The sequence below is a fragment of the Phocoena sinus genome, chromosome 7 (assembly GCF_008692025.1).
Source record: "Phocoena sinus isolate mPhoSin1 chromosome 7, mPhoSin1.pri, whole genome shotgun sequence".
NCBI classification, from domain to species: Eukaryota; Metazoa; Chordata; class Mammalia; order Artiodactyla; family Phocoenidae; genus Phocoena; species Phocoena sinus.
The window spans coordinates 62,247,968-62,268,614 of record NC_045769.1 but is presented as its reverse complement, the minus strand read 5'-3'; the positions used below and the strand labels follow the sequence as shown (position 1 = coordinate 62,268,614).

The 20,647-nt window shown below is 37.6% G+C and overlaps 1 protein-coding gene across 1 annotated transcript in view; it reads right to left on the bottom strand.

The window, feature by feature from the left end:
* Positions 1 to 20,647, bottom strand: part of TLK1 (tousled like kinase 1) — a 151,302-nt gene that overhangs the window by 71,431 nt on the left and 59,224 nt on the right. Inside the window, exon 3 of the mRNA XM_032637341.1 lies at positions 10,593 to 10,664. Coding sequence (XP_032493232.1) covers positions 10,593 to 10,664 — 72 coding nt within the window. The remainder of the gene's footprint in view (positions 1 to 10,592; positions 10,665 to 20,647) is intronic.

The window sequence follows — 20,647 nt, the reverse complement described above, 5'->3', positions numbered from 1 at the left end:
TGTGAATACAAAGGAAAATTCTTGAAGGAAATTAAAAGTACTACTATAGTGAACACACAAATTATAAAAAAGCATAACACCATTATTGGGGATGTGGAGAAAGTTTGAGTGGTCTGGATAGAAGATAAAACCAGCCACAACATCCCCTTAAACCAAAGACTAATACAGAGCAATTCTATGAAGGCTGAGAGAGGTGAGGAAGCACAGAAGAAAAGTGTGAAGATGCAGAGGTTGGCTCATGAGGTTTAAGGAAAGAAGCCATCTCCTTAACATGAACATACAAGGTGAAGCAGCAAGTGCTGATGTAGAAGCTGCAATGAGTTATCCAGGAGATCTAGCTGAGATAATTATTGAAGGTGGCTACACTAAACAACAGGTTTTCAATGTAGATAAAACAACCTTCTCTTGGAAGAAGATGGCACCTAGGACTTTCATAGCTAGAGAAGTCAAGGCCTGGCTTCAATGCTTCAAAAGATAGGTCGACTCACTTCTTAGGGGCTTAAGCAGTTGGTGAATTGAAGTTGAAGCCAATGTTCATCTACCATTCTGAAAATCCTAGGGCCCTTAAGAATTATCTTAAATCTACTCTGCCTGTGCTCTATAAATGGACAACAAAACCTGGATGACAGCACATCTGTTTACAACATAGTTTATTGAATATTTTAAAGCTACTGTTGAGTCCACTGCTCAGAAAAGAGATTCCTTTCAAAATATTACTGGTTATTGACAATGCACCTGGTCACCCAAGAGCTCTGATGGAGATGTACAAGATTAATGTTGTTTTCATGCCTGCTAACACAACATCCATTCTACAGCCCATAGGTCAAGGAGTAACTCTGACTTAAAAGTTTTATTATTTAAGAAATATATTTCATAAGGCTATAGCTGCCATAGTAATTCCTTTGATATAATTCCTTTGATAGATCTGGGCAAAGTAAACTGAAAACCTGGCAAGGATTCACCATTTTAGATGCCATTAAGAACATCTGTGATCCATGGGAAGAGGTCAAAATATCAATATTAACAGGAATGCGGAAGAAGTCAATTCCATCCCTCATGGACAACTTTGAGGGGTTCAAGACTTTAGTGGAGGAAGTAACTGCAGGTGTGGTGGAAATAGCAAGAAAACTAAAATTAGAAGTGGAGCCTGAAGATGTGACTGAATTGGGGCAATCTCATGATAAAACTTTAATGGATGAGTTGCTTCTTATGGATGAGCAAAGAAAGTGGTTTCTTGAGATGGAATCTACTCCTGGTGAAAATGCTGTGAAGACTGTTGAAATGACAACAAAGGATTTAGAATATTACATAAACTTAGTTTATAAAACAGCAGCAGGGACTGAGAGGACTGACTCCACTTTTGAAGGAAGTTCTACCATGGGGAAATGCTACCAAACAGCGTTGCTGCTACAGAGAAGTTGTTGGTGAAAGGAAGAGTCAATGTGCAGACATCACTGTTGCTTTATTTTTAAAACGGCCACAGCCTCCCTAACCTTCAGCAACCACCACCCTGATCAGTCAGCAGCCATCAACACTGAAGCAAGACCCTCCGCCAGCAAAAAGATAACAACTTGCTGAAGCTCAGAAGATGGTTAGCATTTTTTTTCAGCAATACAATATTTTTAAATTAAAGTAGGTACATTGTTTTTTCAGATATAATGCTACTGCACACTTAGACTACAGTATAGTGTAAACATAATGTTTATATGCACCGTGAAACCAAAAAATTCATGTGACTTGCTTTATTTCAATATTCGCTTTATTATGGTGGCATGGAATTAAACCTCCAATATCTCTAAGGTACACCTGTATAAGATATTGAAACCAAATTGTTCAGTAATGTCAACTTGTGCTGAATGTACTTGTCTAAAAGCATATTTATCAGAAAAAAAATCTGTGAAGTGCTGCCAGGCCAGGCATATCTTGGATTGGCAAACTATAAACCATCTTAAATCTAAATATTTCCAAAAAAGAATACCACTTTTTTCAAAAGACTAACTAGGGTCATTTATCTAACTAATAAGTTAGATACTACATTAGTTATACAGAAAGAGTATAGAACAATAGTTGAGAACATCACTTTGAAATAAGACAGACACTTTAAAATTAGAACTTTGACTATTAACTTACTATCTGTGGGCAAATTAACCTCTCTGGGCTTCTGTTTTCATACCCAGAGATGTGAAACTTATAGAGCTGTAATCTAGCTCCACAGGTAACATGCTACAACTTTATTTTCCCTCCTTCATTAATGGGGTGGTTCCCAACTAGAGGAGATCTGCCTCTACCCCCCGAGGATATACGGCGATATCTGGAGACATTTTTGGTTGCCACAACTTAGGGGTAGGGAGATGGGCTACAGATATCTAATGCATCATGTAGAGATGCTGCTAAGCATCCTACATTACACATGACAACTCCCTCCCCACCCCGAGACTTATCTGGCCCCAGATGTCAATAATGTTAAGGTTGAGAAAGCTTGCTTTGATGAATACATAAGAATCACATGTAGCTGACACAAAAACTGCCTTATATTATACTACAACTAAAGTACATTATTAAATTTATTTATTCAACAAATATTTACTGAGCATCTACTACGATTAAGTGCTATACCAGGGTCCACTTCATTCTTAAAATGACATGGCATGTTCCTCTTCGAATCTTGTTTACAACAGTCAGCTTAGAACCTTCTTGCTCTAAAAACCACCCACCCACACTAAATGTACTTTTAAAACGGGAAACATTTAACAGCTGTTTGTTTGCTTTCTTATTAAATGGCCTACAGAATCAATATTTCAAGATTTATTGATCTATGAGAAATCAAAAATTATCTAGACAGAGTATTATCAGAGTTTCCAAGAAGGGAGCCTAAGTGCTTTGATTTTGAAAAGGTGATTCTGACACACATAGTCCTCCACCTTTATGGAAACAGGGGCACAGAGTCAGCCAGTATCAGGCCATTTGATTTACAGTATTTTTCCTTCCAGGAGACTAAGGATGTATATATTCAACCAGGATAGACCTACTTCCTTTGCTGTGGACTCTGTCATATAACACATTTTAGAGTTAGACACTCCATAACTCTAGCTGAATATACTTCCTGTAAGAGCTCGACCTTTAGGGACTTCCTCCGCCCTTCACTGCAGGGGGCTCAGGTTCCATCAACAACAACAACAAAAAAGAGTGTGTCCTTTAATGTTTAGTGGCAGAATTAAATAGTTTTCTCTTTTTAAATAAAATGAAAATTTACAAAGTAATTCCAGGTATTTCACAGGAACTATAATTTCTAAGTTTGATTATTAGTCTTAACAGAGAGAGAAAAAAACAAACATTTCCTTACTGAGAAAATGCCTTTATTGCTGTTACAAAATCTTACTAACCTCACCTAATAATACAGTAAGAAGAAATCAATGAGAAAATACTGCCAAAATGAAGATAAGGAGAAGACAGAGGAACCAATCAAACAGAACACCACAAAGGGCATTTATCAGGCTAAAACATTTCAGAAAATAATGTAGGTTACAGGACACAAAGAATATTTCTTAAAATTGATGAGGGCATTAAACTAGGTATCTAACAATCTTTAGAAGCTGAACAGATTTAAACAGAATAAAGTAAAAAATAAGGTAATTCATTTAGGGGGAAATAGGCATAAAAATGTTAACTTTCAGCCACACTTAACTATACATCACTAAATTCATTTTACAAGTTTTCTTTCTTATTGGGTGCTCAGACTAAGACATTAAAGACAAGATTTGTCCAGGTTATAAGATATATATACATATATATTAAAAAAATATTTTTACATATATATATTTTACATATATATATATAAAACTTAAATGAATTTTCAAAAATCCATCTGAAATTTTATGCTGGTATTATCTCTATTTTCAAATAAAATCATAACTTCCAATCAATCTAAGGTAACTAACTGCTTCTTGAGGAAACATTTCAGCTAAACACTATTTAGAAGGCAAAAAGCAAATATAAAAAAGTAGAGATGGGGATGTATATAAAAACTAGGTGAAAACTGGAAATGCTCATTTCTTAATCCAGCCAATTCACTAACATCAGAGCCATCCCATTTAATCAATTATATATGTCCATATATAATTTTAAATATCAAAGAAGATTTTTTAAATTAAAAAACTATTGAAGAACTATATAAATAATATGACTTGTTCTAAAAATGAAAATAATGCACCCCCAAGCTAGGTCTAAGGTACTTTTAGTTCTAATTCTCTAGTATTCTTAATTTCTACTTCCTCCAAAATATGAAAATAAGAACTCACACATAATGTGGCCTTTAAAAATTATTTTTTAAAAAGAACAGAACAAAGCATTAATTAACTCCATAACTTCAATTCAAATAAGGAGGGGAAAAATCTGATTTAAATACCAAGACTACTTCTAGAAACTAAATTCAAATGAGAAAGTTAATTAGATCTTCTTTCATAAAATGGGCTTCATTAATCAACGTTACAGGTAAATTAAGACAATCAAGGCACTGTATCCATATTATATTCCTCTTTCATTACAATCATTACAATTCTGAAAGTGCATCTAAGTTTAAATGTCTAGATGCAACAACAGTCCTAGCTTCTGTATATCTATAAATTAAAATCCTTAATCTTAAATAGCTCAAAAATCCCCAAAGGCACTTGGATCAAAAATAAACAGTAGGGACTTCTCTGGTGGCACAGTGGTTAAGAATCCACCTGCCAATGCAGGGGACACGGGTTCGATCCCTGGTCAGGGAAGATCCCACATGTCGCAGAGCAACTAAGCCCGTGTGCCACAACTACTGAGCCTGCGCTCTAGAGCCCACAAGCCACAACTACTGAAGCCCGTGCACCTAGAGTCTGTGCTCCAAAACAAGAGAAGCCACCGCAATGAGAGGCCCACGCACCTAAAAGAAAAGTAGTCCCCACTCACCGCAACTAGAGAAAACCCGCACGCAGCAACGAAGACCCAACGCAGCCAAAAAAAAAAAAAAAAAAAGTTTAGTTTAGTTTCTCCTCTCTCTTCAGCAGTTTGCTTGTCCTTATCCCATCACAGGTCTGCTATAATCCTTTCCCTAGCACATAATAGGTCAAGTCTGTTAGACTCTGGATACTGCCTCCTTTTCTTCACAGTCAAGATTCTTCCAAGAGTAGTCAATATATGCTCACTTTCCAAGTGCTCCTTAATCAACTAATATCTGGCATCTTGCTCCCATTAGTCTACTAAAAGTAAGCCTAAGTGACAAACTCTTAGTCACTTTTTAGTCATTATCTTAATTGATTTCCATAACCTTTAATTCTACTCATTATTCTCCTCCTCTTCTTTCTCATCTTTTATCCACCTCCTTACCTGCTACTACTCTTTCTCTAGCACACACGTCTCGCCTGCTCACATTTCCTAGCATTACACACACTATCAGGATGAGTTCATCTGCAAAAGCAGTTTTTAAACTTCTGGGTCTCAAAACCCGTCTACAAACTCTTAAAAACTCTTGAGTTCCCCAAAGAGCCTTTCTTATGTGGGATATAACTACTGTTCCTTACCATTTTGGGATTTAAAACTAAAAAAATTTTAGAACACCCGAATACACAATCCATAAATCATCAGAATAATGATATCATCACATGTCTTACAGCCTTTGGAAATTTTCACTGTAAACTCATGGAGAAATGAAAGTTAAAAAGCCAGGGCTTCCCTGGTGGAGCAGTGGTTGAGTCTGCCTGCCGATGCAGGGGACACAGGTTCGTGCCCCAGTCTGGGAGGATCCCACATGCTGCGGAGCGGCTGGGCCCGTGAGCCATGGCCACTGAGCCTGAGCGTCCGGAGCCTGTGCTCCGCAACGGGAGAGGCCACAACAGTGAGAGGCCCGCGTACAGAAAAAAAAAAAAAAAAAAGCCAAATATGTCTTAGCATTACTGTAAAAGGGCAAATAATGTCTTAGCACTGTTTGTATGCCAAGACCCACTAAGTCTTCATCTTTAGCCTGACCTCCTTCCTGAGCTCCAGACAGCTCCTCTGCCTTGGTCATTTCATAAGTATTCAAACTCAGTGCTGTCCAGAATTTAATTCATTACCTTCTATGCTAACCTATTCATCTTCTTTCTGTGTTGTCTATCTCACTCAAAACCACTACCATTCACCTAAAGCTAGCTACCTTTAAATAATCCTAGGCTCCTCCCTTTCCTTCTTTACCCTCATTCAGTCTTCAAACTCTACTGCTTCTACTTTTTTTTTTTTTTCCCTTGCGGTCCGTGGGCCTCTCACTGCTGTGGCCTCTCCTGCTGCAGAGCACAGGCTCCAGATGCGCAGGCTCAGTGGCCATGGCTCATGGGCCCAGCTGCTCCGCGGCATGCGGGATCCCCCCAGACCGGGGCACGAACCTGTGTCCCCTGCATCGGCAGGTGGACTCCCAACCACTGCACCACCAGGGAAGCCCTACTGCTTCTACTTTTAAAATCTAGTGGAATCTGAGAGCTTGTCAGAAATGCAAACACTCACTCCAGACCTGTAAGAATCCTTGGTAATTCACTTGCGTATTAAAGTTTGAGAAGCATGGGCCTGAGTGGTGATATCATCAATAGTTACAAAATCCAAAGAAGGCAGAGCCCAAAAGGCAAACTTGAGAACACTGTAATTAGAACACCCACTTGAAGTTTTTCTTCCTGTTAAACCTTGGAGTTTTGTAAAGGCAGCAGCACTCCTTAACTAAATGGTCTTTCCAACTTAGGTATCACCTCCCTCCCATCCTATCCTATACATTGCCCCCTGAGGGAGCCTTCTTCATCTCTACTTGTTTTGTTTCCTCTCCTTTCATCTCCTAGAAAGAAGTCCAAGAGCATTCAAACCCTGACCCCTGCCTATCTTTCACCATTCTTACATATCTTCTCTATACCAGAAGTTTACAAACCAGATGAATCACCCAGGCAGCTTGGTTTTTTTTTTTTTTAAGCTCCTCAGGTGAGCTAAAAGGCAGTTAGGATTGAGAACCACTGCCTTACATCTTGAACAAAACTATGTGCCATGCTTCCATGGAAAAGCAAAAGCACATCTTAGTGCCTCTGCCTGCTTTCTTCTCATACTTTGCCCTTGTCCTCTGGGATGAATCCATAGGCTTTCTTAACAACTTAACTATCACCTGTTCTATTTTTTTTTAAGATAAAGAGACTAGTTTTTTTATTAATTAATTAACTTATTTATTTATTTTGGCTGTGTTGGGTCTTGTTGCCGTGCACAGGCTTTCTCTAGCTGTGGCAAGCAGGGGCTACTCTTCGTTGCAATGTGCGGGCTTCTCATTGCGGTGGCTTCCCTTGTTGCAGACCATGGGCTCTAGGCGTGCGGGTTTCAGTAGTTGTGGTGTGTGGGCTCACTAGTTGCAGCATGCAGGCTCTAGGGTGTGTGGGCTTCAGTAGTTGTGGCATGCAGGCTCTAGTGCGCAGGCTCAGTAGTTGTGGTGCATGGGATTAGTTACTCTGCGGCATGTGGGATCTTCCCAGACCAGGGTTTGAACCCGTGTCCCCTGCATTGGCAGGTGGATTCTTAACCACTGCGCCACCCGGGAAGTCCCTATCATCTGTTCTTTGAGGGAAGACCTCTCTTTCTCTTCCTTCCCTACCTCTCGCCTGCAGGCAGATGGAATTAGGGGTTTCTTGCTCTTTGCTCCTATAGTACCTTGTGCTTACATCTATTATAGCATAGCTCACACTGTTTATGAAACAGTTTGTCCTACTAGACACTGATCTCATGTGAAAGCAGAATTGTATCCTATTCATCTTTATATACTCCGTGCTTGGGCACAGAGGCTAGAAGATAATAGATATGTAACAAATGCTTACTGAAAAATTTTGGAGCCCGTTGAATAAACCTACAGTGATGTAAAATAAAGCAAAACAAGACCAACACCTTCCTATCTACTAGACGATTTCATTATAAAAAAAAAAAACCTTTCTGTTTAACAATTCTACATTTAGAAATAAAAGGCAAGTTTAATTCATATATAAACTGCAGTGAAAATTTTCAGTTGAAGTAGATTTAATCAACCCAACAGTGAATATCAGATGCTTTTCACTTTTAATAGTAAAAGGACAGATGAAAACAAGAGGGTTCTGAGTGTCTGAAAACAGTATTAAGAAGAGGATAGAAAGCAGGAGGTTATTAGTAGGTTAACATCTTCATAAATACTAAGAGGAAGTCACAGATAATGTCCAATTGATGAATCAAAAAAGATATGCATATTATTTATATTAAAATGTGGAAATAAATACCAGGAAGAAAAGCTAAGAGAATGGAGAGCGAGGTGGGGTAAGGGTGAGTGGTAGAGAACTACTATTAAAAAATAATAATAATAAACCTTTCAGCACTATTTGTCCATAAAAACAAAAACCGTTAATTTTTAAAATGTGATGGTTCAGGGGATGGATTACCAAAAGAATAAAATGACATCAGCAGACAACGAAATACTACATAAACTTTACTGTTAGGTGTACTGGGGAAAAAAAGAAGTACTTCTATCCTGCAGCTGTTTACTGCCAACAACTTTATTCATGACTTATAGGAATATCTATATCGAGATGTATACGAAATTTCACCCCAAGGGAGTCCATTAAGGCATCTAGTACAGAAATAAAACCTGGGAACCATTTTCCAGACAAATCACTTCTTAAATGGAAAGACAGACCACCCCCCCAATTTCCTTCTTCAAATTTTAAGGAAAACATATAATTCATAGTCATTTCCAAAATATTATGCCACTTAACCATTATTTTGCAGAAATTCCAGATACAGAACACAAAACAGCAAAAGCCAGAAAATTTTAAGATTTTTCTATTGTGTCCCCAAATGTCAAAATTTCTACACAAATAAAGCTAAGTACATCCAATGGTGAACCAAATTGTATTTTAGTGCAAATACCATTATGGTCTTTAAAAAAAAATGGTTTTTAACCTAAGAACATAGCCAAAAGTGAGCCTTAGAATTCTTTTAAGGGAAGTGGTATTTTCTTACAAACTGATTCTTTTGTAAGAATTCAAATATTGCATCTACCAACTCATACTGGGAATACAGATACCTATAAAGAACATAGAAATATATAACCATTACACGTGGTCTAACTTTTACTATGTTTTTCTATTTAAAAAATCCATCAGAAACACTAGATTTGGTGAACAGGAAAGAGAAATATCTAAAATTATTTTATTGCCCTTTATAACATAAAAGCCTACGAAAAGCGGAGGCATGTGAAATTACTATATAGACCCAATCTGTGGAAGTATCAAGAAATGTTCCAAAATCCAGGAAATATAAAGTGAAAACATTCTTGATATGGTTTTTGAAAAAAATGTACTTTGACAAGATCTAAACCTACAATTTTTAAGGACTTAATGTGTGTTAATTTGATAAAAACTAAACTGTGATAATCTGGTGCTACAGGGGCTACTAACGCTTACCTCAAGGGAACCTACTGCAGATAAAGTCCCGTCACTTGCACAGTCCTTTCAGCTGCCTGCCAGTTGTCTCTGTGGAAGGGAAAGCCTGATGAGTGAGAGCCCTATGCCACACTCCTTTGGAGTGTCAGGGTGCCTGCACAGAACTCCACAAAACTGTCTACCTAGAGATTCCTAGATGCTTTCAATAACACAGGGCTTAAAAAGATGCCACCTTTGATATTCCCCTTCCACTGAATACCAAAACCAAATGCCTAAGAGTTACTGGGTGCTAATGACCTATGGTATTATTATCATGGTGATATATCTATACTAACCCAAGCAGAAAAAAGACTAAAATGGATCAAGCAGAAGTTAACATTGACAGGGAAAAACACACACACACACACACACACACACACACACACACACACATGTTGAAAAGTGACAGAACTCCATAATCTGAGAAGAGGAAATATTACAGACTGTATCTGCAAAAAGTGAAGTTGCAGCATCAACAAATGAATGCTACTACCCAAAGAACCTCCTGTCTAAACATTTTTTAAAATGCCATCAAGAATATCATGCTCAACGTGAACTATACCATGGATCCAAATACCTACTTATAAAATTCCATATATTTTCTTAGTGGAGAGAGTAAGTGGGTGGGGGAGGAGGGGATTTTTCAGATATTTTAAAATATGTAAAGTGAAAACCAACAGCATGAAATCCCACAAGAAATTTCAAAAAAAGAAAAAAAATGTGTTTCTGTATCTCAGAAAGTAAACAAACCTTTACTCAGGACCAAACTAAGAGGGAAGTAGAACAAGAAATAATAGAAAACTGCAAAATACAACGTATTGCAAAACCACGTTCATCTCTTAGAATTATGAACGGCTAGTAATTAAGAATATCTGTCAATACCATTAATGTACAAGTTCACCTACATAACCAAAGAAACTATATTTTCTTTCTAATGTCCAATACAGTCTTCGGTTTGAATGCTCTGCTTCATAAAACAGAATAAAATGCTCCTACAAAAAACTTAACAAGGATTAACCTTTAGCACAAGTATTAAAGAAGGAAAAAAATTAATTAAAAAAAACAACAGTGATTCCAACTTTTACTTATTAATAGCACCATATTTAAAATGAAGTTACTTACCTCTGATTCTTTGTCACTCAAAGATCCCAAGCTTCCAAAACTGTGATTAGAGCTTTCATTATTTGTTGAGGCCTGTTGAAAATTTTTAAAAAGGTAAAACTTAGGAGTAATTTTAAATGGAACATTTTACAAAGTAAATAATATCTTTATAATTAAAAATAAAATATGATTCCTTTAAATAGGGAAGACAAATGAAGTAAAAATAAGAAACACCAACTTCTTAACACTACACTTGGAAAGTTTTATCAAATCAATAAAGTTCTGCTGTGTTTCAGGAACTGACTTGTGTTAGCTGACTTTTTAGAATATCAAATTCAGAAGCAAAGGAAGTGAGATGTTGTTAGGATAAAAAGATCCCTAAAATTACTACCCAATGTATAAAAACTAACGCCTCCTTTAACTGAAAGTATTATTTGTGTTCCTTAATTTTCATCACAATCTTATGAAATTCCATCATATCTCACCTACACCCCTTTGCCTCTTCATATTAACAAACTGGTCAATCTCTGGTTTCTGTTTGTTTGGGTTTAGCCTTTTAAAAAAATCTTTTACTAACTTGACCATTTTAACTGTGTCACTCAAAGAGTTTAAATTTCCTTTACAATATTTTTTGAACTGTGACAGTAATGAACTATCACTATGGCGGATAACATTTTCTGCTTCCAATATGTTTCTATGATGGTTATTACTTTGTCGACTTTTTTGGACCATCAGTACATTAGATCAATGTCTTCCAGGAATGTTTAGACCAGGCAGACTATAGCATATATGCCAAAGATGACATATGAATGAACTTCATGTACAAGCAGGCTAGGTGGTACCCGTTTCCCTTCAATTTGTCAGAGTAGCTGCTAATACTACCATTACAAGGTTGCAAGTTAGCCTATAATTACCCTTAGACTGACTAATTTCCAAACTGATGACTGATATGATACACTGCATATATGTCCAGTGATATGCTGGACACTGTAAAGGCTATTTTCAACACAAAATAGCATTTGAACTAAGATTCAAGCACTAGAGGAATTATAATCTAATTAGGGCAAGATTATCAAACTTGAAAAAGAGAACACCATAAACAGCAATTGATAAGTGATAAATTATAAAGATTCAAGGACAATGGAGGCAGTGGCAACCTTTCTGAGCATCCCTAAATCCCCAAACCCACATACAACATTTACAACAAAATTGGGTGACAAGGAAATCTACATAAATCTCCCTAAAACAGCAAGTGGGAACAAATCACCAACAACCATAGAACCTGCATGGTATGAGAAGCAGCAGAAGAAAACAGAGTGTCTGACACATCTGAGAACAGAGACTCCCAAAACAGCTATAACTGGGTTTCTGCATTTTCCTGAAGTCTGAAGTTGGGGCAGTTAGCCTCTATGAACTCTTAAAACTGATCCTTCACTAACAGTGTCACAATGAGGATAAGCTACTGAGCATGGAATCAAAACTGAGCACATTAGGTACAATGAAGATTAAGGAATGAGAATAGTGGGGAAGAGAACAAAGCCTTAGAAATCATAGAAAGCAAATGCCACACTTTTTTTTTTTTTTTTTTTTGGTACGCGGGCCTCTCACTGTCGTGGCCTCTCCCATTGCGGAGCACAGGCTCCAGACGCGCAGGCCCAGCGGCCATGGCTCACGGACCCAGCCGCTCCGTGGCATGTGGGATCTTCCCAGACCGGGGCACGAAACCGTGTCCCCTGCATCGGCAGGTGGACTCTCAACCACTGCGCCACCAGGGAAGCCCCAAATGCCACACTTTTGAAGAGTTCCCAAAAACAACAGTAGAGGGGGCTCTGTAAGAAATGCCATCCTAAACCATAAAAAAGTAAGCAACAGAAAATGATGTAGGTCAATCCTATGAAATTATAAGGAAAAAAAAAAAGATACAGAATTACATCCTGATAATAAAAGCATACCAGAAACATATGCCCACGAAATAGGTGAAAATTATAACTACTTCAAAATGAGATAAAAGTCATTACAAAAATGACTCAAAAAAAAAAAATGACTCAAGACGTGCAAGAACAACATAAATCAGATTTCAAAAAACTCAGAAATAAGGTAACAGAACTCAGGAAAGCATTAGAAATTGAAAAAATTTTTTTCAGAAATGAAGATTAGGGGCTTCCCTGGTGGCACAGTGGTTGGAAGTCTGCCTGCCGATGCAGGGGACATGGGTTCGTGCCCTGGTCCGGAAAGATCCCACATGCCGCGGAACAGCTGGGCCCGTGAACCATGGCCGCTGAGCCTGCGCGTCTGGAGCCTGTGCTCCGCAACGGGAGAGGCCACAACCGTGAGAGGCCCGCGTACCGCAAAAAAAATAAAAGAAATGAAGATTAAGCCTGAATGAACACAAGAGAAAATACATACAACAGATAATGCTTTAAGAGAATGAGAAGGTAAAATGGAGGAACAGTTTCGAAATCAAAAGAAATGAAGAGATTAAAAGGATGAGAGAAAGCAACAACTTAATGAAGTAACAAGGATCCAACATTCAGATAACAGAAGTCTTTAAAGAGCACTACCATAAGAGAATAAATAGTAAAGACTATAATTCAAGAAAACTTTCTTGAAAAAAACAAAACCTGAAACTACTGACCAAAGCACTGTGTACACTTAAGAACTCAGCCCAGAAGGCCAACATCTAACTTTTCAAAGGCAACACTTTATTTATGCCAGAAGAAAACAGAGTAACATATTTCAGATATTCAAGAAAGAAAATCTGAATTAAAATCTGTCTTATATTTGGTAAAATTGATTTTTATCACATGGAAGACACAGATAAACTTAACGTAAGGCCAAAAATTGGGAAACACTGGCTCCCATGAGCCCTTCCGAAAGAATCTAGAGAATAAGCTTTAGACAACCAAAATGAATAGTTTCAACCTAACAATTTATGGCAAGCAATATTATTATTTACTTGTTGATAAAGACTAAATGAGAAGTACAAGGAAGAGAGTATAAAATTTAATGGCTAAATGCACGCAAAGTTGTTAACACAATTTTTTAAAAAACTGTGCTATGGAAATTCATGGAAAGCACAAGCAAAAAATGTTTTAACTATTTTCCATAATCTCTTTGGTCATTGTGATAGTACACATTGTTGAGACTGCTGTGTGTGTAAGATACAGAAAGGAGTAAATAAATAATTATGTGATATTCTATCATCTGCTTTATGTCCTTCAGAACCACAATTCTTGGTATAGAAGAAAGAAGATACAGATGTAAATAAAAACCTTATAGTTCTGAATTGAACTGGAAATATTAATATAAATACATGAGATTTTTACTTTTTAAAACAAACAAATCCTGCCATGAGTAATAACAGAATACCTCTTATCACACCAACATTCCCTCAGACAACAATAAATTCTGGAAAAAAATATAAATAACAACTACCTGAAGGCACTTGAGCAGCCAAAAATAGGCAGAATCTGGTTAGGAGACAATATTTGGAAGGAGGAAGTAGAACTGGATGGGTTTCCTGTTTTTACAGCTTTTGCCTGAGGGAAAACCCCTAGATTGAGCTGCACAGAGCAGTTGAAACGTGAATCAAAAGATGCAATCTTACTGGCTTGAAAAGCAGAGTTTGGAGCCACCAAAGCAGCTGAAAAGTAAGAAGGCACATACTGGAAAATAAAGAACCACAAAGAGAGAGAACCACAAAGAGAGAGAACCACAAAGAACTCTACCCATGTCTCTGACTGGTCACTGTTCTATGCAAGAGTGGATCAGACTCTAAGCAGTCCAGGTAAGACTAAAATGACTTAGAGACATCAGCTGCCACCCTCTGTGGGGAGACATAGTTTAGATTTCAGTTCAGCCAAGTTAATTGCTTGCTAATACAAATAATAACCAAAATATTAACACTCTCCAGAAAAACACACTAAACCCCAGAGTCACTATAATGTATCATTCACAGTATGCAGTATATAACAGAAAATTTCTAAGCATATGAAGAAACAAGAAACTGTTACCCATACTCAAGAGAAAAGACAATCAATAGAGACCAACCACAAGGTAACCCAGGTATTGGAATTAACAAAGATCTTAAAGCAGCTACCTGCAAGTATGTTCAAGACACCAAGGGAAAATAAACTTATAAATAAAGGAAAAAATTGTAAATTTCAGCAGAGATATAAAGAAGAGCCAAATGCAAATAGCAAAACTGAAAAATTCACTTTCTAAAATAAAATATTCACCGTATGGGCTTAACAGCAGAATGGAGAAAGTACTGAAGATAGATCAAAAAATTATTCCAAATAAAAAATAGAAAAATACTGAAAAGCAGTTGTCTGTTGGACACTATTAAGTAGTCTAACATAAATGAATTTGGAGTCATAGAAGGAGAGAAAAAGGAGAAAGAAAAAAAAATTGAAAAAGCAATAGGAAGAAAATTCTAAACACTGGTGAAAGACATAAATTTACAGATTGAAGTAGCTCACTGATGTCCCCAAACAGGATAAGTACAAAGATGATCACACCTAGGTACATCATAGTCAAACTGCTGAAAACCAAAGATTAAAAAAAAACACCTTACCTCATACATGTTAGAGTGGCTATTATCAAAAAGACAAGAAGTAAGAAGTGTTGGCAAGGATGTGGAGACAAGGGAACCCTCCTACACTGCTGGTGGGAAGGTACTGGGTTGGCCGAAAAGTGCCTTCGGTTTTTAAGTAAAAATAAGACACATTTTTCATTTTCACCAAGAACTTTATTGAAAAACGGATTCACCCTTTTGTTCCACTACCTTCCGCCATTTTTCAGGCAACTTCATAATTTCACCTTCCCAAAATTTTTTATCTTTTTGAGCAAAGAACTGTTCCAGGTGCCTTTTACAGTCTTACAGGGAACCGAAATTTTTTCCATTAAGAGAATTTTGTAAAGACTGAAGTAAATGGAAATCCAAAGGTGCAATGTTTGATGAATATGGAGGATGAATCAGAACTTCCTAGCCAAGCTGTAACAGTTTTTGCCTGGTCATCAAAGAAACATGCGGTCTTGCATCATCCTGATGGAAGATTATACGTTTTCTGTTGACTAATTCTGGACGCTTTTCGTTGAGTGCTGCTTTTAGTTGTCTAATTGGGAGCAGTACTTGTTGGAAATAATCATTTGGTTTTCCAGAAGGAGCTCATCACAGAGGACTCCCTTCCAATCCCACCATATACACAACATCACCTTCTCTGGATAAAGACTGGCCTTTGGTGTGGATGGTGGTGGTTCATTTCACTTGCCCCACAATCTCTTCCTTCCGTTCCACATTACCGCACAGTATCCACTTTTCATTGCCCGTCACAATTTGTTTTTAAAATGGAACATTTTCATTATGTTTAAGTAGAGACTTGCATGCGGAAATACAGTCAAGAAGGTGTTTTTCGCTTAACTTATATGGAACCCAAACATCAAAGCGATTAACATAACCAACCTGGTGCAAATGATTTTCAACACTTGATTTGGATATTCTGAGTATGTCGGCTATCTCCATGGTATAACGCTGATTGTTCTCAATTAATGTCTCGCTTTGATCACTATCAACTTCAATTGGTCTACCCAACCATGGAGCATCATCCAGCAAGAAATCTCCAGCACAAAACTTCGCAAACCATTTCTGACATGTTCGATCAGTCACAGCACCTTCTCCATACACTGCAGAAATCTTTTTTTGTGTTTCAGTTGCATGTTTACCTGTCTTGAAACAATAAAGCATAATAGGCCGAAAATGTTTTTCTTCCATCTTCAGTACTAAAATGGCTACACAAAAATTCACCAATTTTGGTAAGCTTTTTTTTTAAATGCATGCTGATATGACAGTTGTCACATATAATCTAACAAAATTGTTTGGAATGAAGTTAAAGACAACTAACTGCTACTAGAGCCATCTTATGGAGAAAAATGAATGAAACTTTTGGCCAATGCAATAAACTGGTGCAGCCACTATAGAAAACAGTGTGCAGTTTCCTCAAAAAATTCAAAATGGAACTACCATATGATCCAGCATTTCCATTTCCAAGTATTTATCTGAAGAAAACAAGAAGAGTAACTAAAAACGATATCCGCAACCATAAACAAGACCAAAAGACAACCTTCAGAATGGGAGAAAATATTTGCAAATGAAGCAACTGACAAAGGATTAATCTCCAAAATTTACAAGCAGCTCATGCAGCTCAATTAAAAAAAACAAACAACCCAATCCAAAAATGGGCAGAAGACCTAAATAGACATTTCTCCAAAGAAGATATACAGAGTGCCAACGAACACATGAAAGAATGCTCAACATCACTAATCATTAGAGAAACGCAAATCAAAACTACAATGAGATGTCATCTCACACCAGTCAGAATGGCCATCATTTAAAAATCTAGAAACAATAAATGCTGGAGAGGGTGTGGAGAAAAGAGAACAGTCTTGCACTGTTGGTGGGAATGTAAATTGATACAGCCACTATGGAGAACAGTATGGAGGTTCCTTAAAAAACTACAAATAGAACTACCATACGACCCAGCAATCCCACTACTGGGCATATACCCTGAGAAAACCGTAATTCAAAAAGAGTCATGTACCAAAATGTTCATTGCAGCTCTATTTACAATAGCCAGGATATGGAAGCAACCTAAGTGTTCATCAACAGATGAATGGATAAAGAAGATGTGGCACATATATACAATGGAATATTACCCAGCCATAAAAAGAAACGAAATTGAGTTATTTGTAGTGAGGTGGATGGACCTAGAGTCTGTCATACAGAGTGAAGTAAGTCAGAAAGAGAAAAACAGATACCGTACGCTAACACATATATATGGAATCTAAGGAAAAAAAAAAAAAGGTCATGAAGAACCTAGGGGCAAGACGGGAATAAAGACACAGACCTACTAGAGAACGGACTTGAGGATATGGGGAGGGGGAAGGGTAAGCTGTGACAAAGTGAGACAGTGTCGTGGACATATATACACTACCAAACGTAAAATAGATAGCTAATGGGAAGCAGCCGCATAGCACAGGGAGATCAGCTCAGTGCTTTGTGACCACCTAGGGGGATGGGAAAGGGAGGGTGGGAGGGAGGGAGAGGCAAGAGGGAAGAGATATGGGAACATATGTATATGTATAACTGATTCACTTTGTTATAAAGCAGAAACTAACACATCATTGTAAAGCAATTATACTCCAATAAAGATGTTAAAAAAGAACAAAAAACAATGGGAAAAATGATATCTGCACCCCAATGTTCACTGCAGCATTATTTACAATAGCCAAGACATGGAAGCAACCTAAGTGTCCATCAATTGATGAATGGATAAAGAAAATGTGGTGTGTGTGTGTGTGTGTGTGTGTGTGTGTGTGTGTGTGCGTGTGTATATATATATATATATATGAATACTATTCAGCCATTAAAAAAGGGAAACCTTGCCATTTTCAACGACATGGATGGTCCTAGAGGACATTATGCTAAGTGAAATAAGTCAAAGAAAGACAAATACCTTCTGATCTCACTTATTTGTGGAATCTTCAAAAACAACAAACAGAAAAAACCCCAAGCTCACGGATACAGAGAAGAGACTGGTGGCTGCCAGCAGAGGGGGGGTTGGGGGGGTGGGTAGAGGGGAGAAATGGATAAAAGGGGTCAACAGGTACAAACTTCCAGTTATAAAATAAATAAGTCTTGAGGATGTAACAGCATGGCAACGATAGTTAATAATACTGTATTTGCATATTTGGAAATTGCTGAGAGAGCAAACTTTAAAACTCATCACAAGGAAAAAAACTGTAACCAAGTATGGATGTTAACTAGGCTGCGGTAATCACTTTGCAACATATACAAATATGGAATCATTATGCTATACACATATAATCTAATCTTACATGTAATCTAATCTTACATGTAACTCACCTATACCTCATTTAAAATTTTATGTTTTTAAAAAAGAAAAGAATCTTGAAAGCAGCCAGAGAAAGATAACATACTACATTCATGAGAACAAAAAAGGATATGACTGATGGCTAGCTTGTCATAATAGATATTGGAGGTCAGATTTCATCTCTGGAAAAGGTGAGCCAGAAGAACTCTGGATTGAGACACATAAGGCACAGCTGAGGAAAGAGAAGACATTAAGTGCATGTCTACACACTAAATGAAGAGACTCAGCACCTTCCTGTGCTAAATTCTGGAAAGTCAGCAGCCAAACGTAAACTCTACAGGCTGGAGAGTACAGAATTTCTCTCTAGGAAAATAAACCATCTCAAGAGACAAGACTTACAGACACCAAGAATCAAAAATCTCTCAGAAAAATGACCCAGCCAAGTCATCCTACTGTAATAAGTCCTGCCTACTCAAACAATACTTCCAATAAGTGTTTCAGTGCCTAAAGCATAGAAATGCAAAGCCCAGTATCACCAAATGTCTGAAAAATATAAACAAATATTTTTTAAAAACCCATAAGAAAAAGACAATCCAGGGAGCAGGAAAAAAATTCACATAGAACTATTACTAATATCCTAGTGACAGCCAACTACGAAAATGAAACATTTCAAGAACAACCCAAGGGGACTTTTCCTTCTGGTCCAGTGGCTAAGACTCCACACTTCCACTGCTGGTTGGGGAACAAAGATCCTGCATGCTGTGCAGTGCAGCCAAAAAATAAATAAATGAATAACATTTTTTGTAATTAAAGAAAAAGAACCACCCCCCTCCCCCAAAAAAACAACCACCTGGAAATTAAAAATATGATAGCTGAAACACACAGGAAAAAAAAAAAAGGATGAATTCAAAGATAAAGTTGAAGAAATCTTCCCAGAAAGAGACCAAAAAAACCTCAAAAAAAGAAAACTAGAGAATCAGTCCAAGAGGTACTGCTCCAAATGAGAGTTCCAGAAAAAAAAGAGAAAATTAATCAGCTAAAATTATCAAAGAAATAATTCAAGACTTTTCAAGAAGTGAGAGAGTAGCATTGACATATATATACACTACCAAATGTAAAAAAGATAGCTAGTGGGAAGCAGCTGCATTGCACAGGGAGATCAGCTCGGTGCTCTGAGACCACCTAGAGGGTTGGGATGGAGATGCAAGAGGGGGGGGATATGGGGATATATGTATACATATAGCTGATTCACTTTATTATACAGCAGAAACTAACACAACATCGTAAAGCAATTATACTCCAATAAAGATGTTAAAAAAAAAGGAACTGGAAAACAGTTTTTGGATTGGAAGGACACACTTTTGAACCAAGCACACTGTTTCAATGAAGATCCATACCAGGGCACATTATAACAAACAAATTGAAATGCCAAGGATTTGAAGCTTCTAAAGAAGACTAAACAGGAATACCTACAAAGGATCAGGAATGAGAATGGCACTGGAGTGCTCAGGAGTAACACTGGAAGCTAGAAAGCAATGGAACAATGCCTTCAAAATTCTGTTAAAATGATTTCCAGGGCTTCCCTGGTGGCGCAGTGGTTGGGAATCCGCCTGCCAATGCAGGGGACACAGGTTCGTGCCCCAGTCCGGGAAGATCCCACATGCCGCAGAGCAGCGGGGCCCGTGAGCCACGGCTGCTGAGCTTGCGCGTCCAGAGCCTGTGCTCCGCAACGAGAGAGGCTACAACAGTAAGAGGCCCGTGTACCGCAAAAAAAAAAAAAAAAAAAGGATTTCCAACCTAGAATTCTACACCCAAACTAACAACCAAGTGGGAAGAGGAGAATATGCAAGGTCTCAAAAATCTGACTACCCATTTACCTTTTCTCAGGAAGTGACTAGAGAATCTGCTCCACCAAAACAAAAGAATAAACCAAGAAAGAGGAAAATATGGCATACAAGAAACAGGAGCTCAAACATGGGACAGACACAAAAGGAATTTCCATGATGATAAAGAAGAGGGATTCCAGGATGACAGGCACCCAGAAGAAACAGAGAGTAACTAGCCTAGGTAAGAATGGAAGAATGGAAGATTTCAGGGGTATGTCTACAGAAATATAAGAATAAAATAAATAAATTTATATTTGAAAATGAGAGGTTTACACACCTCTGCTGGAGATTATATGGA